At 31.9% G+C, this 26,229-nt stretch overlaps 1 protein-coding gene across 2 annotated transcripts in view; it reads right to left on the bottom strand.

Moving 5' to 3' along the window:
- The window catches only part of LOC127723990 (copine-3-like), a 33,593-nt gene extending 7,636 nt beyond the window's left edge, over positions 1–25,957 (bottom strand). Inside the window, exons 1-14 of one of the 2 annotated variants that reach the window (XM_052230697.1) lie at positions 25,827–25,957; positions 16,707–17,002; positions 15,924–16,003; positions 15,421–15,533; positions 14,076–14,200; positions 13,400–13,494; positions 8,797–8,880; positions 7,754–7,819; positions 7,098–7,199; positions 4,552–4,630; positions 3,882–3,938; positions 2,529–2,699; positions 2,092–2,244; positions 109–219 (exon numbers count right to left, since the gene is read on the bottom strand). In XM_052230697.1, coding sequence (XP_052086657.1) covers positions 109–219; positions 2,092–2,244; positions 2,529–2,699; positions 3,882–3,938; positions 4,552–4,630; positions 7,098–7,199; positions 7,754–7,819; positions 8,797–8,880; positions 13,400–13,494; positions 14,076–14,200; positions 15,421–15,533; positions 15,924–16,003; positions 16,707–16,901 — 1,431 coding nt within the window. In that variant the 5' untranslated portion in view covers positions 16,902–17,002; positions 25,827–25,957. The remainder of the gene's footprint in view (positions 1–108; positions 220–2,091; positions 2,245–2,528; positions 2,700–3,881; positions 3,939–4,551; positions 4,631–7,097; positions 7,200–7,753; positions 7,820–8,796; positions 8,881–13,399; positions 13,495–14,075; positions 14,201–15,420; positions 15,534–15,923; positions 16,004–16,706; positions 17,003–25,826) is intronic. The other variant, XM_052230698.1, reaches the window with a different exon arrangement.
- Positions 25,958–26,229: the final 272 nt, after the last annotated feature.

Below are 26,229 nucleotides of genomic sequence, written 5' to 3'. Positions count from 1 at the left end.
TTTGTCGTTTTTTTTTATTTATATGTCTTTCGCTATTGTATATAATTATCATGATGTTTAGAAATGTAGAAAGTTTTTTGTTCCGCTATATTACTATTGCATCATTACCATTAATGAAAAATCAGCAGGTCCAACACCGATGACAATGATGGATAATGGAAGATGACTAACAGACACAACACGACGTATGGTCCGGTCTAAGTCATTAATAACACCATCCTACAAGTAAAAACATAGTCAATGTTGTACGTTATCTTTGTAAAAACATATACTTACTTATCACACTTATAGGTGTGGATTCACATTCCGGGTGGTGAATGCATGGCAAGAGACGCTTAGTCTGTCATCAAACCCGGTCACGCTTCTTTTGGAATTCATTCGATTCCCATTTTTTTTATCTTGATTTGTATCTTCTTAATTTATGAGATTAAAACATCGGTACACTACATGTAATACCTAAATATTTTATTTATTATTTTTCATTTTCATTGAAATGCAAAAGATACAGTTTAAAGCTTGTAAACATGGTAAACAGTATTTTCTCACAAGTATTTTTTTAAATCAATTTCAATCGAGAATAATGTGTTATATTTATAGTTATGAAAACTACAGATTCTGTTGGTCTTACTAGTAAATGATTTGCAGTATAAAGCAGTCATTTCTATATTAAAATCATCTGAAAATCTGAACAATAAATTATTCAGTCATGTTCAGTCTTTTAGTCAATTTTCATATTTGTCTACTGTGGTTATTTAGTAATGTTAAGACAATTAGCTTGCAGTCAGTTCAGTTCTATTCGATGGGTGTTCAAGCAATTCAGTATGATGTTGGTGTGTACAGGTAAATAACAACTATAGAATAGTCTGAACATAGACAGAACAGATCTTAACTGTCTGTAAGCAAATAGTCTGAACATAGACAGAACAGATCTTAACTGTCTGTAAGCAAATAGTCTGAACATAGACAAACAGATCTTAACTGTCTGTAAGCAAATGGTCTGAACATAGACAGAACAGATCTTAACTGTCTGTAAGCAAATAGTCTGAACATAGACAAACAGATCTTAACTGTCTGTAAGCAAATGGTCTGAACATAGACAAACAGATCTTAACTGTCTGTAAGCAAATGGTCTGAACATAGACAAACAGATCTTAACTGTCTGTAAGCAAATAGTCTGAACATAGACAGAACAGATCTTAACTGTCTGTAAGCAAATAGTCTGAACATAGACAGAACAGATCTTAACTGTCTGTAAGCAAATAGTCTGAACATAGACAAACAGATCTTAACTGTCTGTAAGCAAATAGTCTGAACATAGACAAACAGATCTTAACTGTCTGTAAGCAAATAGTCTGAACATAGACAAACAGATCTTAACTGTCTGTAAGCAAATAGTCTGAACATAGACCGAACAGATCTTAACTGTCTGTAAGCAAATAGTCTGAACATAGACAAAACAGATCTTAACTGTCTGTAAGCAAATAGTCTGAACATAGACAGAACAGATCTTAACTGTCTGTAAGCAAATGGTCTGAACATAGACAGAACAGATCTTAACTGTCTGTAAGCAAATGGTCTGAACATAGACAGAACAGATCTTAACTGTCTGTAAGCAAATGGTCTGAACATAGACAAACAGATCTTAACTGTCTGTAAGCAAATAGTCTGAACATAGACAGAACAGATCTTAACTGTCTGTAAGCAAATGGTCTGAACAGTCTTGAAATTACCGAAGTGGATAAGTTCGAAAATTGACTGAAAGACTGAAAATGACTTACTAATTTTTCAAATTTTTGCTTTATATATTGTAACTTTTTGTCATAAGAAAGCTTCTATTCATATTTCATAAAATTCCGTTAAGGTTTTACAAAGTTATTGATGTCTAAATTAAATAAACTTTAACCATAGACCTACATCATAAAAAGTAGGGTTTCTTTGGAGAAAATTCAAGTTTTGTTCATGTTGGAAGTAAATTGAAAGAAGATTCATATTGGTGGTAAAGAACTATCAAATTATCAACAATGTTTTAACTATTGTGACATCAAAAAGCATGTTATATTACAATACAATGTAATTCTTTTCATTACTTACCGTAATGATCAGTAATACAGTATACACTTGTTTATTCTGAGATATATTTTCCCTTTCTGCAATATTCGCTGCCTTCTCAATGACATGAGCGACACATGTAGGTCCACCAAATTTGAGATTACATACTGCAGTTTCATATGTTTCTGTCACATTCTGTAATATATGTATATGTAACAGTTACATGTAAAGACTCCTCTTAATTTCATAAATTGTGGTAAATATGAAATTGTTCTGTTTTACGACAATGTCATTGAAATTTGAGTTCGAAAACAAAATATCTTTCTTATTTAATATTAAAAAAAGCTGTCAAAACTTAATGATCCATTTAAACAGTATTACCATAGCTGATAGAATTATACTTTTAATGAAGTCAAAACTTGAAGTTAACACATTGCATACCAATTGATATACTATCCTTATTTCTAATACAATTATACCTTTATTCCTTTAACTGTGTATCTGTTTTGATCCCCTGTCAAAGGAAAACAATATGGCAGATCCCTGTTTATCCATTTAGCACCAAAGCCAAACGCTGTTACTTGTCTGTCATAGTTGTACTGAGTGATTAAAGAACCAATTGTTTCTATTGCATCTAAATATTGATTGTCCTGAAGGAAAAGATTAATCATTCAGTCTAGTTATGGTAAAACCAAAACAAATTTTCAAGTTAAACTAATCATTTGATAAAAAGTAATTTTATCAATCTTGGTAAATTATACAAGGGACGTATTTCAGACAATACACGCATGTTAGCTTTGTTGTTTTTAGACCATTGAAATGTATGGGAAGAATATATATTAAAGGCCGTGATGATATGGAATGTATTTGTGATGTTCTTCGAAATAAAACATCCATACTTGAAAGTGACTGCTTTTTCGTCAGCAATAAAACGTCCAAGCTTGAAAGTGACTGTTTTTTTCCCTCAGAAATAAAATTTCCAATCTGGAAAGTGACTAGAAATGCTTATCTTAAGTACGCCCATGTTCTTGTATATATTTGAGTACGAACAATTTCGTGAAAAAAAACTAAAATCCAGTTGAAACGTTTTAACAACAATTTTATCATTAGCCAAATAAGATTGTTTCTCATTGTCTGAACATAATTTTCGACATGAAACTGAAGTTTTTGTACGACCGGATTTTAAAGGGTTTGTGTCCTCTACTATTGAAGGTCTTAAGCGGCGGTCCAAATCCCTTACCTCTAATTACGGACCTTTTATTCATAGAAAATAGTCAACAACTTGAAGTCATGTTCATTTTGTATTTTATTAGATAAATGGTTTGAGTTTAACATCCAGTGGCAAATATTTCATGTATAGTAGGACAAGAACGTGTTAATATGATATGAATATGAACCATAGTAGTCCTAAACCGACAAGCTGGGTGTGAATTTTACCTTGCTAGCTCACAAGGTAGCAGTTAGGATAGAGACATGTCCTATAATCCGTATGACTCCTAACCGATCAGTCGGTGCTCTAAGACTCTTAAAAATGCCTCGTGCTTAGCCGAGAAGCAGCAAATTCCCATTTTCAAGTCTTTGGTTTAACCCGGTTAGTTGGGGTACATTATTCTCCATCTTGTTCTTTTTCTCAGATTACTTTATAGGATAATGACAATTTTAGAATAATTATTTTCCCTTTCAGAGCAATCGAGTGATCGTTATTTATAATGATGATTTATATAGATGCATTTGTTCCTTTAATGAAAGTCTCAAATGAAAGAAATGCAAACATGATGTATAGAAAAGAAAAGTTTAAGAAAGAAAGAAGGAAACAAATCATACTTACATACCCGTATATCAGATATATTATGAAGCGATAATTCCTCGTCTATATTACCATTTGAGGCCTATATAATAAAAAAAGTGATATATAATTACAGATCAACATTTCCTTTATACTACTAGTAATCATATGATGAACTAAATTCGTTTTAAATTTAGAAATAACTAGTGTTCAAAATGCATAAAAAAAATTAAAACGGAAAAGAAAGCAATTGAGGTGACGTTTGGGTGGACGTTTATCAACCGTTGGGGGACTGTTTCGGTCAAATATTCGACATCGACTACCTCATTTCTCACATGACACCCCCACCCCCACCCCCTTTTCCCCTGTCCTCCTTTCATTTCGTCTGTGAACAGGGCTCATGACAAAACTATAGCAAGTTTTTGTGAGAGTTATATGTCAAAGAACTAAATTCGTAAATAATCCTGAAATTATCATAGGATTTCCGGAACAACATGGGAGCTAGATCTCAATGAAAAATAGATTTAAAATGTTTCAATTGGTAGTTAGGATCTCCTTTCCTGTTTTATAAACGAACATACTATTATGTACATTTGTATTACTGTGTCGTTAGCTTGTAAGTTTTTTTTTCGTTGCAGTCAATATGGTGTTTACCCAACTCCTCTTTTTCATCATACAAAGATGTGTGTGTGTGTAAACATAGTTGTAATACTTACAGTAAAATCGATGGCTATTACTAAATTTAACTCCAACCCACCACGTATAAAATCTAGCAAAGTATAATGTAAATCCACCCTGTGATAATAAAAAAAAAAATTTTCAAAATTTATCGTCAAACATAAGAAATCACTCTGTGCGATGTGTCAATCGAGAAAATGGTTGATTGGTGTTTCCTCCCAAAAAGTTGTGATTAGTGCTAACCGAGTATTGGATTGACTGACCTGTGTGATATATCTATTGGGCCTACAGTACAACTGTTTTTATATTAAAAAAATGGTTAAAAGATTTTCATGATTATCAATTTTGCCAAAGATGTATATACATAATATTAATATATACTTAGTGGAATATTACAAGTTCACATCGGTTCCTCTCATATATATATAAGATATTGGATTCCATGAGAGGTTTGAAAAAGGGATGAAAGGAATCAAGTGAACTAATTCATACGAACTATTAACTGCTTCTCAGATATCTGTCAACCAAAAAAACGCTCCAACAGTCTCGCATTTGTGTTAAATCACATGTCCTGTTTGCAATTGTTTCCATACAACCTAGTCAAAACATTTACTAAATTTCATCATCGGTACAAGGACATCATTCGTAAATATAAATCAACATGCAGACATCTTATACGTTCAGGTATTTCACATCCAATCTTTTATGGTAATATTCTTTACAAAGCACAAAAATGTCGACATTTACCTCAAAAGCTAACCAAACCTTTAAACGTGAGACTTATTCAGAAGGGATATAGTTACGGTACTGTTATCAGGTCATTAAAGATGGCATATTTTGGTATTAATATTGATTCACTCACAGGGTCTTTGCATCGGAAATAAACACATTTATTCTAAAACCAGTTGTTGGCTAGATACGAGTTATGTTCTTTTCATATATCTTATGATGGTATGACACTAAACTACTAACGGGAGGGATTGTGCTTGATTTATTTTCATATGATGAACACATAATCTTTCAATCAGTTAAATTGAGGTCTGGAGCTGGCATGTCAGTAACTGCTAGTAGTCCTTTGTTAATTTATTTATCATTGTCATTTTGCTTAAAACATGTTTAAACCCGCAGCATTTTTGCGCCTGTCCCAAGTCAGGAGCCTCTGGCCTTTGTTAGTCTTGTATGATTTTTAATTTTAGTTCATTTATATATTTTGGAGTTTAGTATGACGTCCATTTTCACTGAACTAGTAAACGTTTTTTGTTTAGGTGCCAGCTGAAGCCCACCTCCGGATGCGGGATTTTCTCGCTGTGTTGAAGACCCATTGGTGGCCTTCGGTTGTTTTCTGCTCTATGGTCGGGTTGTTGTCTCTTTGACACATTTCCCTTTTTCGTTCTCAATTTTATCCTGCCACTTACATGTATGAATATATTGCATATGTATTTTAGTTCCGAAAAAGAAAATACAAAGTACTGCATGGTTCATGTAAAGACAAGCCTTTCTAAAGGTATACATAAGTATAGGTGTAACTCTGTATTTCAAATCATATATCCTTAAACTTGCGATCTGAACTATCACCAGTAACATCTATTTTATTTAACACCGAGCTAGAACAATAACATAAAAAGGGATTAAACATACAATACATCACCGGTGCAACAACTTGACTTGTTCAAATGTTCGTGGTGAACAACACAGCCAAAAACGTTTTGAAAACACAAAACCCATTTCAGTATTCGAACAAAATGCCCGTGTCGCTTATTTATAGAAATTTTATCATCTATTAAAGCAATTACTAGTAATAGTCATTACTTCTGTAACTACAACACCAAACGAGTAGACCAAATACTGGCTATATTGTTACCTAATGAATATATCATTTTCATATCCCATAATATCCGAACATCTCTAAAAACGTACAAGGACCTTCTGTTGAAAACCATCGTGGCGGGGCTACATTAAATTTTGACATGGACCACACCTTTATCATATGTGCATATCTCGAGTACTTTTGCTATACATCTCATCCCTAATATGACTCCACATAAAGTAAGGGCTATCATGGTAGATATCCAATGAGACAGCTAACTACCAGAGTTCTAATTTTGTTTTCGTCTCTGTTTTTATTTTTATTTTTGTATTTTGTTTTTGCTTTTGTTTTTGTTTTTGCTTTTGTATTTTTTGTATTTTTTTTTTTAAAACATAATGACCGCTCAATCAACAACGCTTGTGCATTCGATCCACATAGCGATCATGCTCTACTTATGACCTCCAATCGAGTGACGATGAGACCAAGAGTGAACGTGCTATCTTATACATTCGAGGTACCGACTTATTTTAACGGTAAACGGTAACGAAAATGCTTTTCTTGAGGACAGTTGTTCAATCTTTTTGAAAACAATTTGTATAAAAAAATAAATGACAGAATATATAAGAAATACGTCAATATATAATGAAACTATGCCTCAAAACAAATACATGTTTGGTTCTATTGCTATACTAATAACTCAATTGAAAGATGTAACAAATCGTTCAGCTAACTTTAATTATTTATGTCTTTTATTATTGATTTTATCAAGAAAGTTACCTGAATTGATAAAAACGTAAGGAACCAGTATAAGTTGGTTTCTTTTTACCCGATTTCTCCTTCTTTGGACTAGATAATGATACTTCCTTGTAATGACCATTCCTGTTATAATTAAAAGAAATTTAATTTCCGTATTACAGTCATGTATTCATGAGTCTTAAAGTAAAATATTAAAATCAGAAAAAAATTTCCTAAAATACAAAGACAAAACCCATACAATATGAAATGGGAAATCGTCTGAAAAAGTTCCACACTTAACTTACCACATGAACTTGAACACGGTCTATTCCGAAACAACAAAAGGCTCATTGATAAGCATTTATTAAAAATTGTTAGAAAATTTCAATTAAATATATAATAGCTGTGTAAATGACAACAAAAAAAGGTACACACAAACAATACTAAAAAAATCCGTTGCTAAGAAGACCCACACTTACTGAATGCAAGCGCATTAATTGACAATGTTCGTATCCTGTGAATATAGAAATGATTACTTTGGTAATATGGTTTATTCAAAATTGATCATTTGATTTCACAAAGGGTTTTTGAAATAGTTTATTTTTCTAAAGATTTTTTGTTGGATGCTCAATCCAAGAGCTGGTTATTGGTTCCGCCTCCAAGTGCCGTAAATTCTGGTATCTACAGTAACTACTTACATAGGTTGATTGTTCATATCTCTGAGTGAGGTAATTTTTCTTCCTATCAAATGATAGTTGGAACCACTAAAAAACATAAAGGTTTCAACATGAAATATCCCTAGAACTACATTGCATCACTGTTCAAAAAATTCACATACCCAAAAGCACAAGTAACACACCACCTTTTTCAATTATTTTTAATGTTTTATAGTATTTAGAGAGAAGAACATTTTTTTTTAGAAGCAACACAAGAGTTTTCAACCAAAAGACGAAAATCAGTAATTAGAGATTTAACCTTTTTCGCAGTGTTTGCTGGTTACGTATAGGAAAGAAACTATTCATAGAAATATTTTTTTCTTGTTTTCAGATGTTTAATGTGTCTTACTTTTCGAAACATTTTGCTTTCTCATTTAAATTTTTTTCTCCAATCGGATAACTGAAAAATGATCAGAAGTTGGTTTTTTTATTCAGGGAATAGTACTTCCTTGATGATTGAATTGCAACATAAGAATGAAACAGAAAAAACATCAATGACGGTTGTGTAAAATTGAGAATGGAAATGGGGAATGTGTCAAAGAGACAACGACCCGACCATAGAGCAGACAACAGCCGAAGGCCACCAATGGGTCTTCAATGCAGCGAGAAACTCCCGCACCCGGAGGCGTCCTTCAGCTGGACCCTAAACAAATATGTATACTAGTTCAGTGATAATGGACGTCATACTAAACTCCAAATTATACACAGGAAACTAAAATTAAAAAATGATACAAGACTAACAAAGGCCAGAGGCTCCTGACTTGGGACAGGCGCAAAAATGCGGCGGGGTTAAACATGTTTTTTGAGATCTCAACCCTCCCCCTATACCTCTAGCCAATGTAGTAAAAACAAACGCACAACAGTACGCACAGTAAAACTCAGTATAAGAGAAGTCCGAGTCCGATGTCAGAATAGGAAACAAAAGAAAATAAACAAAATGACAATAATACATAAATAACAACAGACTACTAGCAGTTGTATCTTTTGTTGTTCAGTAATTGTCATAAATGTGTTTGTTACCATACCTAAAATGCCAACACGAGAACTCAATATTGCGATCCCATTCTGTATTGCACAATTTTTGAAGTGAAATTTCAAAAGGTCGCCACCTGCAAAAACAATCAATATAAAATATACCATTACATTAAATAAAACAAAATATTGAAAAATAATTTTTCCGTTGAATGCATTTAAAGCCCCTACAATTATGAATGTTTACATTTAAGATTTATATTTTACATAAAGATATTATGCTATTAAACCATAGGGCTTTGTAATCATGTACATGTATCTTAGTAATGTACCTATAATGAAATGAAATAAAGGTGAATGTACATGGTACATTTGTTTTTCATTCTGATTAATATTAATGTACAAATTCACGTTGATCAAAACACTAAGATTAGCAGAACATCCTTCTCATTTAATTTTATAGAATTATGTGTACATACAGCAAACAAATATAGGCAAAGTACTGTTAGAACAGTAAGTAGTACGACGAACAGAAACTATTCATAAATTGCCTTAGGTTTTCAAGAGGAAAAAGGAGGTTTCAGCTTAATGTTCGTAAATTTTTCCATGAGTTTTAATACATATTGTTAAGAAAGGGGTTTAAACTCCTACGAAAACCCTCCCTCTAGAACCGCCAATGATGTAAGTAGATACATGTATAATGTTAAAAAGGAAATGAATAACCCTCGGTATGTGCAATTTATGTACCTATAATGGACCCGAAATCTAGTCTAAAAGGTATTTCAAATTTTGATTTGCTATGGACATATGTAACAAAATTAAACGTTCAAATCATGACAACACAAAACCGTCAGATATTTCCATCCGTAAATTTATAGATTAAAAGACACATTATATATATTAAATTTTACTAAAGAAACTTTGATTTGAAGGTAAATTTTATGGATTTTTTATCTTTACATCCCATTAAACACGATAGTAACTTAACACAATAATAACTTCATAATGGCACATTACATTCACTTTGAAAATTTATAGCGATCTTTAATTTGCTTATGGTCAAAGATCATAAAGAAAACAAATTGATATCCTCAATAAGTTTTTTCATAAAAAATTGTTATCCAAAATATATAATGCGCCAGTTTTTATTTTGAACGAAATATTTAACTAATGGTTCTACCACACAGGCCCGGTGCATTGCAACTAACTGTGACATATTTTGATTGATTTTAAGATATTTATATTTATGAACTAGCGTTTCTCTGTAAATGTATTTAACCGCAGTAAATAAACATCAGTGGAATTGATAGAACAGTCATATAATGTATATTTCTCAATTTCTAAGGATGAATGGGAATTTGAATATAAATGTACCTCATTGACAGCCTTTTTAAAGACTTAAAACAAATCCAAAACGTTGATATCTATTCTGAAGTCATTGTACAGTAACTACATTTTTTATTTTATAACAGCCATGTGTATACAATATGTCAAAAACTAAGCTACACCAAATTTTGTTAAATGCAATTGTACGTATCATGAATGAATTTATAGAGATTACAGAGATTATTACAAATCTACGCTTACCTCCCCTAATGGACAAAATCCGTAAAACGTAACTAAAGACAACTACTGACAACTTAAAGGTTCCTTTTAGTTTAAACATATTTTATTTGCTTAAATATGCAAAAGGGATGAGACACAAGTTAATCAAACTTATGAAGTCTTCTCCCATGAATAATTTATAACAATAGAATTTTTTACAAAGCATGCATGCAAACAATACATTATATATATTGGATATGTAAAAAGATGATGTGTGATGATGTGAATGGTTGTACACAATATACATGTATATGCACTTTAGTGTGCTGTATTACACAATTAGAAACCTCTTTGACTCTTTAATAAATTCATATACATTCTTTAAAATTCTTTCATTTTCATCATTAGTTAATGACGAATCAACGGAGGTTAAGATGTTCAAATTTAGTAGAGAGTTCTCTGGTAACCAGTTCAGATTATTAGATAGTTTGATTCTTATATTCGTATAATAAGAACATTCAAAAAAGAAGTGAAATGAATCTTCACGCTTAGCACCACAGCTACAAGACGGATCTGAAATTATATTGACTCTGTTAAGATCATAATTCAAAAAAGAGGCTGAGCATCTAAGTTGAGTCAAAATGATGTTGAGTTTACGATTGCCAAATTTATAATGTTTAGGTACTTGAGCTTTTGAATTCAGTTTAAGATTTTTTAATTCGGTTTTAAATTTACCTAAAGAGTCAATGTTGCGGGTCACCACATTAAGGTTATTCCACAGTCGTATAGTTGAAGGTATGAAGGATTCTTGGGTCAATGAAAGTCTACAAAAAGGGTATATTATATCATTCCCATTACGTAAGGGGTAAACAGCTGTACTTTGGATTGTTGGTGGAATTAAATTACAAAGATAGGCTGGTGCATTATTATGTTGAATATTATAAAATAATTGTAACTTCCTCCTTTCTCTTCGTTAAGCTAGAGTTTCCCAACCAATCTCATCATAAATAATTCTACTACTAGTAAAAATAGGAAGACCTGTTACAATTCTGGCTGCCTCAAGCTGCAGCTGCTCTAATTTGTTACAATAACCCACACCCATATTATCCCAAACTTCACAGGCGTATTCGAGTAACGGTCTTATAAAAGTCAAGTATAGCTTTTCTAAGTTATTCATACTTAATCTGTACTTTAGTTTTCTAAGTACATTCAAATGTTTCGATACATTTTTTATGATACTTTCCACATGAGTGTTCCATTTAGCATCTCTACTAAATGTAACAACCAAGTGTTTATGAAAATCTGTAACTTTAATATTATTACCATTGAATATGAAATTCATTTCCGGAGTTTCAATGTATGAAAACAACATAATTTCTGTTTTTTCTGGGTTAAAGGACATCAGCCATTTCTTAGACCAATCGCTCAGCTCACTCAGGTCGAGACTGATCACTGATTTTATTTGTGACGTGTCACGACTAGAGTAGCTGAGAGATGTGTCATCTGCAAATAATCTACATAAAGATATCAAATTTTTAACAATATCATTAATATAAATAATGAATAAGAGCGGTCCCAAAATAGAACCCTGTGGGACACCAGCTGAAATACTGGTTCCTTACTTGAGACCTCAATCCCCCTTTTTCATTCTTGATCAGTGGAATAGTACAAAGAACACAGAATATCAAAAACACAAAATATGTTACAAAAGGCACTTATCTCTTTAATATATTACTGGTATAATAGACAACGACAACTCCTTAAATAAGTCATCAACCACCTACTTGTTTCATTCTTAATCAGCGGAATTATACAACGTACACAGAATAACACACACCAAAAAAATTAACAAAAGCACTGATCTCAATAATACCAGTATGAGAGAAAACGATATTCAGGAGATATTAAATCAATACTAAATAATACACTATCAATCAATTTCTGAAAGCAGACTAAAAGTATTCAATCTTGTTGTTTATCAATAACTAAAGTGTAAAAAGATGGAATAACAAAAACATTCATTTCATAACTTTTGCATAGTTTTTTATTTATTTTTTTTTGCTTCCCCGGTTTTTGGTTGGGTTTATGTTGCTCAGTCTTTGTTTTCTATGTTGTGTTTTGTATACTGATGTTTGTCTTTTGGTCAGTTTGTTTTCGACTAATGAGTTTGAATGTCCCTTAGGTATCTTTCGCCTCTCTTTTACCCATATCAAGCTGATCAGTGCTATTTTGACATATTGAAATCACCGTGTTCAATGGATGATCCACCACAGCAAAACTGAGACTGTGTGCTGATAGACCTAATTTCAGTACTCGTACAATGTACACTGATTAATTTTCATGGGGCATTTATTTTTTTTCTAAAAACCTTTAGAATTAAAATTATTTGTCAGATCTGCTCTGAAAATTAAGATAGAAATTAATTGCTCAGATATGATTACACTTCATAACGTGATATATGAAATTTTTTTACCAAAATGTCGAATTTATATATGCTACAATTCAAATAGTAATAAAAAAGTATTACAGAAATGTAACATTTATCAGTTTAATTGAGGCCTGAAGCTGGTATGTCAGTAACTGCTATTACATGTAGCCCTTTGTTAACTCGTGTTGATCAATGTTATTTGTATAATGTTAGAATAGAGCAACATTGGACTCGGACTTCTTTTAAACTGAGATTACTGTGCGTATTGCTGTTTGTTTGTTTATTCCACATTGGCTCGAGGTAAGGGGAGAGGGGAAGCGGTTGAGATCTCACAAACATGTTTAACCCTGCCGCATTTCTGGCCTTTGTTAGTCTTGTATGTTTTTTGTTTTTATTTTTGTTCATTTGTATGTTTCGGAGTTTAGTGTGGCATCCATTTTCGCTGATCTAGCGTACATTATTGTTTGGGGTCATCTTAAGCCCACCTCCGGGTGCGGGATTTTTTCGTTGTGTTGAAGACCCATTGATGGGTGGCTTTGGGCTATTTTCTGTTCTATGGTCGGGTTATCGTCTCTTTGACACATTCCCCGTTCTCATTCTCAATTTTATATTTATTTGCCTTATTTTCAAAATTGTAATATGATAGTAATCGATATTTTGTACAGGTTTTCAATTTTTCTTACCTAGGACTAGTAGACTTATAAACAATTTCTGTTCTGTAAACAGGAAGGTAAACTATATTTTCTATACTCCGTGATATTTCAAGATACACGTCTGGCTAGAAAAAAAACCATACATGACTTTGCATAATATTTTCTATTTAAGCAGTTATCGATTACGTATACCTTCATTATTAAATTCTTCTAACATAAACATGCAAAAATGAAATGAGTGGATACTATATAGTTTTATACAAATTTCATCATACCTAACGATTATTTTTATTCGAAATCAGAATCTTAAGCATTATCCTTTCAGAGAAAAGGTTTTTTTGATGAATAGGTGTTTAACGTCAAGTGGCAAATATGTCATGCTTATCGTCCTTCCCTTTCCTTCGCCTATCACCCTGCTTACTTTCAGACATTATCACCGAAGTCACAATGTCTGCAGAGACATATAATACAATTATTATATGTCTCTGATGTCTGTAATAAAATGTTCATGCCCAAAGATGAGTCAAAATAGAAATTGTGTTAAGACTTTGGCAAATGTGTATAGAATGTGCGGAATGACTTACGTACCTTATTCATAGAAAATAGTCCCTTCTTATTCAGTTTATGTCCCTGGTCTATTTGCGTACCTAATTTATAGAAAATAGTCCCTTCTAGTCCAGTTTATGTCCCTGGTCTATTTACGTACCTTATTCATAGAAAATAGTCCCTTCTTATCCAGTTTATGTCCTTGAGCATGAATGCTGACCTTGTTTCTCGAGTCTTTCAATAGTTCTGTTGTGATGTTGATCATCCCTCGTGGACGCGAGTCGCCTGAAAGAATTAAATTAAAACAAAATAAATCAACATACCCTACTACCGGCTCTTGGTACGACATATACAATTGGATTTGTGTTCCCGATTGACATTAAAGACCATTGTTTTGCCTATCGTGTACAGCAGATTTGTGTCTTCGTTTCCGATTGGAATGGATTTTGCGATCACCTACAGCATATTTTAATATGACGTGTGTTACATATTGCATCGATCTACCGTACCGATAGCCGGTATAAGGATGTGATCCTTAATTTCGCATCCAGTTTGTTTCACACGGCTTACTTAATAAACTAATCAAAAGATTTAAAACAGTGCGTCTTAACAGCGCCTCCCCAAAATCCTTAAGGGCCAGGCAACAAATGTTGGCAAGATCATTTATTACATCTGTATATTATTGCGGGTACATTGTGTATAGAGATACTGCATAGTATTTCAAATGACAAAACTATACCAGACAGCCTTAGCTTTGTAAAAAAGTATCAACGTTCAAAGCCACTTCTATATATAGCATATATATATATACGATTTAGACTCTGGCCTCATTGCCAATATACCACATCTCTTTATTTTTGTTATGCTGGTCTGCATCATAGGGATCTTCATTTCTGTACTCTTTAATATTTTGGTTATTTGTCTCTATTTTTTTGTGCCCATTATTCTTTTTTTTATAATCTCTATTTTTTTGTGCCCATTATTTTCTTTATCTTATAATCTCTAATTTTTTGTGCCCATTATTCTTTTTTTTATAATCTCTATTTTTTGTGCCCATTATTCTCCTTTTCTTATAATCTCTATTTTGTTGTGCCCATCATTCTCCTTTTCTTATAATCTCTATTTTTTGTGCCCATTATCCTCTTTTTCTTATACTCTCTATTTTGTTGTGCCCATTATTCTCCTTTTCTTATAATCTCTATTTTTTGTGCCCATTATTAATTTCTTCTCTATTTGCTATTTTTGCACATTATTCTCTATTCTGCTAATCCCATCCACGCAGGTAAAAATCAGCAATAATAAATATGAAGAGGACGACGTAAAAATTCCGCAAATCTATTTTTTCTTGACGTCATAGATAAAACTCTCTGGGAAACATATTACTAACGTCACAAACAAGGCGTTATACTGTCAGGTACTGTATTAAGTCAACGTCTCTACGATCAATGCATGTTGACTGTGCAGATAAAAGTTGAACAGTTGTAGTACAAGCTATTCGACATTACCTGCAGTTCTGAGGTTTTTACTCGTTGTACAGACAGTTTTTGGATAGTTTAACAATTTGTCTAGGGTCACATCTGTAAAGCCAACGAAGTCATGGTGTTTAAGATCTTGTGAACTGAAATATCAAAATACTAAATAATCAGACATTATCGGATTAAACACATTTTTTCTAGAGGTTATTGGTATGTTAACTGGGGCGATTAACTGACAAACTGAATAAAAGTCTGAAATATTAAAAATCTAGGCATTGTGTAATTAAGTTTATTACAAATTACACATTTAGAAATATCATACCCTTGAATAAATAGATCTTATATTTTAGTGCAACTAGATTACGTTGAAGTTTTTTTAAGAAATTAAAATCCTGTGTGTACAATGATAATCGGATTTTTTTTAATTTTTTTTGGCTTCAACCTTTTTTTAAAAATTGTTAAAGATCTGCATTAGAGATGTTTATAGCAATTAGTGGACCATAATGCTAATGATTTGTATATGTAATACATACCGACTGTCAATGTCATATAGTGAAAATTTCAAATGCTGTGTAACTGATGGTTCTAAATTTATGATGAAGGAATTAACAAACTAAAAAACAGAAAATGGAAATATTTGTACATCTATTCATGAAATGTCACCAAAAATTATAAAAAATGTAAAAATTTCAGCATAATCCTGGATTTCGCGCGCGATTGCCGTTAGTCTAAAAGTGTAATTGTTTACTGTCAAACTAAGTATTTAATCCATTAATCATTCAAATTCGGCATAAGGAGCTTCTGTCCAAGTTTCCTAACATTTCATGACGTTTTGATAAAATATTTTCTAAATTTTGCTTTGGATGCTATCTTTCATCACAAAAAAGTTTCTGTCCAAGTTTCATAAAATTCCATGTGGGTTTAATTGACAAAATTGATGACAGTAGACTGTATCTAAAAGTTAACTGCAAAATAACTAAGTCAATTTATCGGTAAAATACGCAACATTAAGAAAAAAATCTTGTTTCTTATCTTTTATGCTTTCAATTATAATTTACGTTTAATCAAATTAAATAATATTAAATCATTTGATGCATTCTTGATTGCTTTGCACTGTTTATATCGTAGTGTGTGTAATTAATTTGAAAGATATGACGTCCCTTCTTTTATATCAAATTGGGTGTCAAGGCCTGGTTCTGTCTGATTTTTTGCTGAATCTGCACTTTAAAAAAATCATATATTCAAGCATCTGCTTGAGAAATAAAAGATACGCAGGATAATAAAAATCTGTATAATTGTGTTTTTCTGCTACTTACTCTAGGATTCAGCGTATTCCGTATTGCCTCTGTTCGCCCATATTCCTTCCATTGTCCAAATTGTTTTATGAACATGACACACATTGGATCAGACTTAGTGAATTCATCCAAGTCAGCTAGATTATTACAACTGATCAAAAGTTCAATCTTAGATCCAGTTAGAGCTAATAATGCAGGATCTATGTCCGATGCCATAGTAACTAAACATTGAAATTCCACTATGAATATATGTTCAGTGGCATAGTCAAACTGTAAAATGCGAACCACATGTCATCCGTGATCTATCAAGTCTTGTCCTGCAAAATAGGTGCATAATTGTATAGTAGTACAATTAATTCATAAATGTATGCCTTTATGTATTTAATTATTCACCATACCTGTATAACATGTCTATAGTTTCAGGTATCATATCTATGTAAACTTTCAAGGTTTATAAATACGTAATGTACAAATATATCACATTGTGTAAATAACTAAATTACTGGTAATACTACATCTTTTCAGTTTTAATCTTAAAATCAATACCCTATAACCCTATACAATAGAATGGTTTTTTGGATAAAAATTCTTATGATATGAATACAACTATCGTGAAGTGTCCAGATATCAAACGGATACTTGTGGTTTTCTTGTTTGCGCAAGGATAATCAACTACATGCACAATGAATAAATTCCCGCAGACTATTTTACTCCTAACGAGTTGTTTCAAAGTTTCAGTATTGTAACGAGATCGCTTTCCAAACACGGAGGCAAAAGAGTTAGCGTCTAAATTCCAAACGATCAAGAGGCCTTGCATTAACGCATTGTAGGGTCTGTAGTTGACCTGTTGTAAGGAATGAAATCTATCGCAAAGGAGAATTGGTACAAATTTTCCTTCGTTATTTCTTTGAAGAACCTACATAACTATTACAAATTATTCTCTTGTTGAATTTGTTCCCTATCTGAGTTCTAGTGTAAATGAATTATCTGCCACAAAATGTCGAATACAATAGTTATATAAGGTGAAAATGAGCGACACTATTTCTTATGAATGCATACTTAATCCAAATATTCGATTGAAACAGCACTAATTTTTGTAAAATACCGAACTATTATCATTAATGAATGAATTTGTAAACAAGCAAACTTAAGTGTCTGTATATTTGATAATCGATCGGAACAGAAATTCTCCTCTTGTTTAGTCAATACAGTTCCTAATGTCCATGAATGATTTTATAATGTTCTATTGCACATCCTATTAACCGCTATTTGTACTTCAAATGCAACATGTAACATAGATCAATATATGATGTTAGTACATGATTACAAATTCCATTGTATTGCAATGGCACAATTATCTGAGTGGCTCTTTTATTAAAACAATCTTACGACTAGAATTGATTGAAAATTATACTGAAACTTCATGACTTACGAGTAATATTTCTCCACATTTATTTTAGGATAATAGTCGTTGCTGTATACTATAGCAAAAAACAATGTTTTGAATTGTAATCGTGAACGCAGATCAAAGCTATTGTATCTGCCGTAATGTATGCCGGTAATAGGGTGTGCATTGAGCCACGTTTAAATAGAGCGCCATAAAACATTTATAAGTAAATTACGGACCCCTAAAAGACTTGTTTAAACAGACTGGGGGAGGGGAGAAACGGATGGAGAAAAGCAAACCTATACTTACTGATCTGTAATCAAATTGTAAAGTTTCATCGGTATTTTTAAAAGCTATGTATTTGGCAGAGGAACATCTTTGTGAAATGAATAAATAATAAATCGTTGTATTTGTATGACCCACTTTTACCCATACCTCTATTTTGCACCAACATGTTTTTTTATTAGAACCAGGCCGTGTATCAGAATCAATCAGTGTACAGAAAAAATTGTCTGTGTCCATCACTGTCTAGATCTGACTTTACGAGTACGAAGATAGAAAGCCCTGAAAAGGAGTGTAAAAAGTGATGTCTCATATTTCAATGAAAGTAATGTTTTATTACTATCAACTTTTACACCAGATAAATATCATAAAATAGTCAAAAAACTTTCTAATATTCATAAAAAAATTTGAGAACTATTCGGGTTAATAAACTTGTTGATAAAGGTTATAATTATACTGTTGTTTAATTACTGCGTTTGGTATTTTTGGGTAGAACGTCAGTTAGCTGTTTGTAGAAATACTAAAGTGTTTCTTTTTTTTTCTTTTTTTTTTTTTGGGGGGGGGGGGGGGGGGGGTGTCATCATGGCTCAAGATCAAGTCTTTCTGTGTTGTTTATGAAGTTGAATGAAATCTTCTATGAAGCCGATCACAACTTTCATAGACTCTGGACGATATAGAGCTTGACATACTTAATAGATACCGGTTTATTGCTGAAGATTTTGTTCCATCTACTAGATATCTTTTATAAATAATAGGAGATGTAGGGTATACGTCACCGAAAGAGACCCATCGACAAAAATAGCAAAAAGACATCAACGACAGCATGTATCTTCAACAATAGGCAAGAGTCTAAATAAATTGCAAGCTCTACGTCATCAGGATTCTGTAAACGTAGAGAGTAAATTTAACAGAAAGAATCAAATGCCTTACTTTAAAAACCCAGTTCATCAATTAACGAAATGAATTAATATATAATAACATACGACAACTATTGACGCAGATTCTGATTTGGGACAGAGCCATGTAAACGTGTGTGTGGGGTGAGGGGTTAAACTTGGCTTTTTTTTTAAATCTCAACTCTCCCCCTTATTCTTAATCTCATTCAGCAGAGTAATAAAACTAACATAGAAAAAAAAAACAAACAATAAAAACCAATAGAGCAAAAGAACTAAACTCTACAATATGACGGTATAATAGGTAACAAGAGCACAAAATAAACAACTATTTATACCGTATCAAAAATACTTACAGTTTTGTCGTTCAGTAGCTATTCATATAAAAGGATTCGCAATAAAAAAAATAAGGGTGGAGAAGAGGACTCGGAGATCGTCGGACCGTCTCTTGTCTCCAATAAAATAAAATCGAATATAATTAGTAAAATATGAAAAATAAAAGAAGATGCATTAAAAACGCTTACAGAATACATACCGATTCTCTATTGAAGGTTTATGGTCCGAGTAGATTTGGACATTTACGCCATTAAATCTTTTATCACTATCAAAATGTTGTCTCCTTCTAATATTTATGTTTACCTTTTAACCGATTTGATCAGTTTTAAATTTAATTGAAGAGTTAATCTTAATTGAAAATTCTTCCTAATGCTATAAAAATAAAAACTGGATTTTTGTCACTTAAAAGTCTAAGTCCCAGTTTGATTTATATGAATAACAATATTTGTGAATCAGCTTAATAGTTGATGTTTATACTATAATGTTATGGTGTTGTTTAAAACTTTAAATAAAGGGAATTTTTCCCCGTAACGTCGATTAATCTAAAAGGTTAAATTTCAGGGTATTGTGCGTTTTAATTCAAAGAAATAACAAGCTGAGGGGGGCAATTTATGGTATTGAAAATATGGCTTAATATGTCTAATATTTCATATATACAAATGTGTCGTACACATTGTATGTAAATTAAGTCATCAATATAAATTGTAAACATTCGGTCTATATGTGCTTACTTTTACGGGTAATGTTTCTTTGAAGGATATTTTGACTCTATGTTATCAACCTTGGTTCGATACGCAGAAACGTCCTAAATTAACCTCAAGAGCCCTAAGCTTTTTTTTCTAACATAACTTTTTTTTTGTGATTTTTTTTAGAAAATATTCCTTACTATTTTAACATAGTATTATCTAGTCCATAGAATTTACATTTGGAAGGCACATAACTCCTGGGAAAATATTTTTTCAGCTATTATGTCGGAACGGTCCTTGAAATTGGTGATATACACCTGAGATATAAATTTCATAAAAATCCAACAATAGCGCCTTCAATGAAATTTACAATATACATGCATATTTTTATTTCCAAGGCATAACTCCTTTAAAAATAGTTGATCTGCGCTGTTTTTCGAACTCGTCTGAGATATTGCTGATGTTAACATTAGTTTGATATAAATTGGATAAAAATGTGCCAAGCATTAATTAATATTGTACGCGTGAATATGGTGAGAGCGCATAGAAGACTGCGGACTGATGGACGGCCGGTATTTCTATACCCCTCATCCCACCCTCAAAGTGCACATGCTTAACTTAATAAAGAACACAAACATATTTAGATTTTGAATAAACTAGACACGTAAATGATTAAATTGTAAAATAGTTCATGCACGGTTTTTTCGTGGTATTTCGGTCATGTTTTGGGGAAAAGAAACAAACATTGCGCAGAACGTAAGGATATGGATGTATTAAAAAAAAATTAAAAAATGGATATTACAATTACGTAGGAGTAAAGCAACTACAGGAAAACACAAAACAAACAGATTCGAAAGTTCCCGAACTAAAAGTATTTTCAGTAACCAAAAACTAGTTTAAAACCAAGCTTGACTGACTTTTACAGATACATTTAACATCCAATCAAGTGTCCTTGCTGATGAAAGAAAGCACGGCTTTATGCAATGTCCTACTGCATACTTCTGAAGATTAGTGTTGGAATGTATCTGAATGGCATTATGCACGGTTAATGATTCTGGTCCTTGTAGCATTTTATAGATAAATTGTATCTGAATTAATTAGTAAACGATTCTAAGGATGATGATGGTTTGGTGTTTAACGTTGTCCAGTGACATATATTTTATGCATTTCAGAACGATACATGTGATATGAATATGAACTTTACTTTGTACTAGACCGACACGCCGAGTTGAATTTTTAACGTGCTAGTTCACAAGGTAATGTCTACAGGGGAAATCGCCACCATACCCGGACCCATTATTTTGATTCCTAGCACACCAGTCTTTGGGTTTACTCTTAAATGCCGAATGTCTGAATGAGAAACAACAAATTCCTATTTAAATTTTCTATTTATACAATGTTCGTGGTAGGGTGTCTAAAATCAATCTCTGATTTACATCAGCTATCATAAACTCTCTTATAGTCTTATAAATAATTATGATTTTTCGATAAATTTCAAGATCATGCACAGATTCGCTATTGAATGTGTATGGTCATATAAGGTCTATAAATTCGCTTTGTTAAATATCTGATCATTATCAAAACATTATATACTTTCAACGACTTATGTATATCTTAACTGTTATAATTGATTTAATCAGCTTCAAACTGAATTTATTTCTATAATGAAAAACAAACAACCAAGAGTAAAAAAATACATCTCTTAGATTGATTTGATTTCAACTACCAAAAATATTTGTGAAACAACTTTAAGATTTAAATTGTGATGCTTAAATTTTAAACAAAACCAAATATTTAGTACGCGTCACATATAGGTTTGTTTTAATTCAAAAATAATATTATGCACGTAACAGCTAAAAGTCGTTTTGCCATATGAGATACTCGAGGGTAACACTTATGGTATGATATTATTCATCATAATCTCTTAAGGTGGTACCTAACACTACAGGGAGATAACTCTGTAAAATCAGCTAAACGTTTTTTAATTACGTTGTATTGTTAAGGAAATATTAAGCTTCTCAATTATTAAAATTAGTGTTTGTCAAACTGCTATATATCCAATGAAATTTTTCCGAGAAAGTGATTGGGGCAAGTTTTTTGAAATTTTTATATTTTTTTCAAAGGGTCAAAGTAAATATTTTGTCAAAATTTAATGAAAATTAAACGAGCCAAATTAATTTTAGTCAAGGTGTTGGGTACCACCTTAATAAATCAATATACCAGTTTCCAAATCATCTCTCTCATTCAGTTCACTGTTAATACAATTGTTTCATATGTTTTATGTCGGGGCCTTTTATAGCCGACTATACGGTATGGTTTTTTTCTCATTGTTGAAGATTGTACGGTTGCCTATAATTGCTTACATCCACCTCATTTGAACTTTGGTGGATAGTTGTCACATTGGCAATCATACCTCATCTCCTTAGTTTTATATATATTTAAGATTTAATAATTATTTCTAATGGGTGCAACTAATAAATGATTTCAATTCTAAATGTTATAATTTATATAGAAAATAGAAGTGAAATCTTTACAATCCCTATACTATAATGAGCTGATTTATTTAAAACTAAATCAAAAACTGTTGGCATAATTGGGTTTAATGAAATAAATACATAATTTCTTTGATATTTCTGCACTTTTTAAATATTTCTGTGATAATGATTGGGCCTCTATTATTCCGTTTTGAATGATTTTTAGAAAGACTTCTTCTTAATGAAAAAAAAAAAATACTTTACATGGTCCAGTAAGCAATCTTTCTACCAAATTCGTTAGTCGAAAGACTGCCTCAGCTCTCGCGGGTAGGTTGTGGGTTCGAACCCCTGCCTGGGTGACATCAAGATTTTAAAATTGAAATTTGCTGCTTCTCCGCTAAGCACGCGATAAAAGGGTAAATTATAACCTCGCCTTGCACTAGACCAACACTTTGAGCCGGGTCGACTTTTAACGGGCTTATTCGATTATTGAGTTCTATTAAAATATTTGCCACTGACATTAAGCAAACAACAATACATATTTTATAGAATTCAATTGTAGCTATAAATCTGGAATATCTTCAAAGATCAATTTTTATCTTTATATTTCATTTGTGAATTTATTTCCTTTTTTTTAGTTGACGTTCAAGTTGGTTCTCAAGGAGGTTACGGTAAGGGTGCATATCATGACGTCGCCACTCTCCATTAGTAACGGTTGCGTTGGCGATCGACGGCATAATAAAAATTATGGAATCTATTGAAGATGCAGTAGAAGAACTGATACCAAAATTTTACCAACAAGTCAAATTATTTCAACAGTTAGGTACTGCCACTGTATCGTGTATGGAAAGCGTAAAAGTCATGAAACACGCTTTGAAAGGATTCAATGGTACAATATTGGAACTATGTGAAACGGATTGGTCAAGATATGGTCATTTCAAAAACGTACTGAAAGACAGTGTAGATTTGTATTCATTGCTAGAGGAAGATATTGCCAAACTTGGCAACGGGTTCCAACAGTTTGGGGAATATTTCCATTTAGTGCTGGAGGCGAGAGAAGCAAGAAAAGAACTTCAAAAAGAATTAAGCAATGTCAGAGGACAAGTCGAGCAAGTTTACGAAAGTGACAGAGCCCCTATTTGGGAAAAAGAAAAAGCATATCAAATGTTAAAGGAAAAAGAGAAAGAATCCGTCGAATTAGATAATCTCGTAGTGCAAAGGATTGAAAATCTACAAATGAACCAAAAGTTGTTCCTGTATAACCACTATAGGAAATTCGTGTCAGCTCACAGAATATTCTGTCAAGAATGTTTGATAGTACAAGATATAATTGATGACTGCTTACAAGATTTTCTACCAAGGAAGAAAAAAGACACTGTAAAACCGTCAGCCATTAGATATGAAACCGTCTGAGAATAAAAATGACTGAAGAAAGAAAGGTATAATTGCAAAGAAAAAAGATTAAAAAAAAACAAACGAAAGACCAGTTATGTATCTGAAAAAAAATTCTTGGAAATTATAAAAAATGTGTGTAACAGTATCAACCATTATAAACGTTGTATTTGATATTTTAATATTCAGCAAAATCTGTAAAAGCTATTCAATTTATCTTAAATGACTATTCTATTTATCTCAAATGACCGTTTTATTGTGTCATATAAAGTTATTAAAACGAAAATATGAAGTTCTTAGTATTATAATATGTAATATCATTATTACTGAAAGTTACATGTATTTATAGTTGTTCGATGTTTGTATTATTTTGTAAACAAGTAAATACAATAAATATATTTAGATATAAGCCACCCTTTAGATCTTGATTTATTACGATTATAAAATAATTCGATGCTATTTATATATAATATACAGTACCGATCTTATTAATTTATGTTATCATATTACCATATATGAGATTTCATCATGATACCTAGGATTTCAGGCTTTATTCAACCTTGCTGTGCTATGGAATAGAAGTTCCCGGAATTGTTTTAAATGGGAACTAATACAAAAGGGAATTTTATTTCTTGACAACCACAGTGGCCATTATATAAAATGTTGATGTACAGTTATAAAATAATGGTGTACAGTTATAAGATATGGTGATCTATATATATATTTAGTATACTATACTAGTAGATGTAAGTCGACCTATTTTGAATTCAATGCTGATAATTATTGACACATGATGCGTCCATTCTATACGATTGAATACAATTTAAATAAAATTGTGATCTGATTAGAAGACATTTCAACACCATATATAATGACACGTAGATGTCAACACAGTTTATTATATTTTGTCTTGTCTAGCATCTTTAATGAGATGCAAGTGTAGAAATCACAAATCCCGTCTTAAATTACTCCGGTTCATGACAGATATATTATGAATAAATTCAACATTACAGAGGCGGATTTAGGGGGGATCCCGGGCCCCCTTATGGAGCTTCATTTATGGTTAATCCAGACTTTTACTGGTTCCACTACAAATTTTGTCTAGTTTGAGGGCCCGCGGCCTCCTTTTTCAAAATCCTGGATCCGCATCTGACATAGATCTCAAAACGACTGCAAATTACAAAACAAACAACATAAGGGGATTCAAGTTTGGCATGAAGGTATCTGTACTTGACTGACTGACACACTATATGATGTACTGAATCACGCCTGGGTCAATCGAGTTTTTGTTAAAGATAGGACAAAGTTGTGCACCTTTTAAGTATATTGCATTTTAGAATACTATAATATTAATTAATTAGAGGTGAGTGAAGCTGTGTTTTTTGTAAAGGGACTATTGATATAACAACCTTTCTTAAATATCTTTCAAATTTCGTGGAAAATTAGACAAATATAAATCAGAAAACACCTTTTACACAGAAATAAGCAAAAATACTACTCTCCTTCCAACCCCCTCTTAAAAAAACAAAATAACTTAATGTGTGTTATAAAACGTGCTCCTTATTAAACTTTTGAATTAAAAAGTGTCATGAGGAAAATGTTCCAATTAAAAGAAAAAAAAACAATAAATCAACTTTATTAGTAGTAATACCGATATGCAAATATTCTATAATGTACATTCAAAATCCTACCTTACATTGTTAAATTCTTTATTTCTATCGCACTCTGTCCACTCTGTTGGGAAGAGTTACTATTCATATTAGTTCAAACAATTCAGTCAGAGTATTAATCTCATTTAAATCCTTTTTATGTAAATACAAGTCATCCGTAGTACATTTAACAATAGTTATAGAAGTATAAACATGCACTGAATGGAGCCGATATATACGTAGGTAATACACACATAGTGTACATTTTTAAATATCAATGTTTGATCAACATATTATCATTGTGTATATAAAGTATAAAGGAATGTTAAAGATCAAAACGAAGAAAAATGCAAGTTCAGATGGATGCGTTAGAGTTAACTGAGTTAGAACTTTTGGGGATCATCTTTACGTGAATTTGATTGGTAATATACCTATCAGATAAAAG

The sequence above is a fragment of the Mytilus californianus genome, unplaced genomic scaffold (assembly GCF_021869535.1).
Source record: "Mytilus californianus isolate M0D057914Y unplaced genomic scaffold, xbMytCali1.0.p SCAF_14, whole genome shotgun sequence".
Lineage (NCBI taxonomy): Eukaryota > Metazoa > Mollusca > Bivalvia > Mytilida > Mytilidae > Mytilus > Mytilus californianus.
The sequence above is the reverse complement of the archived record's forward strand: the minus strand, read 5'-3'. Positions and strand labels throughout refer to the sequence as shown.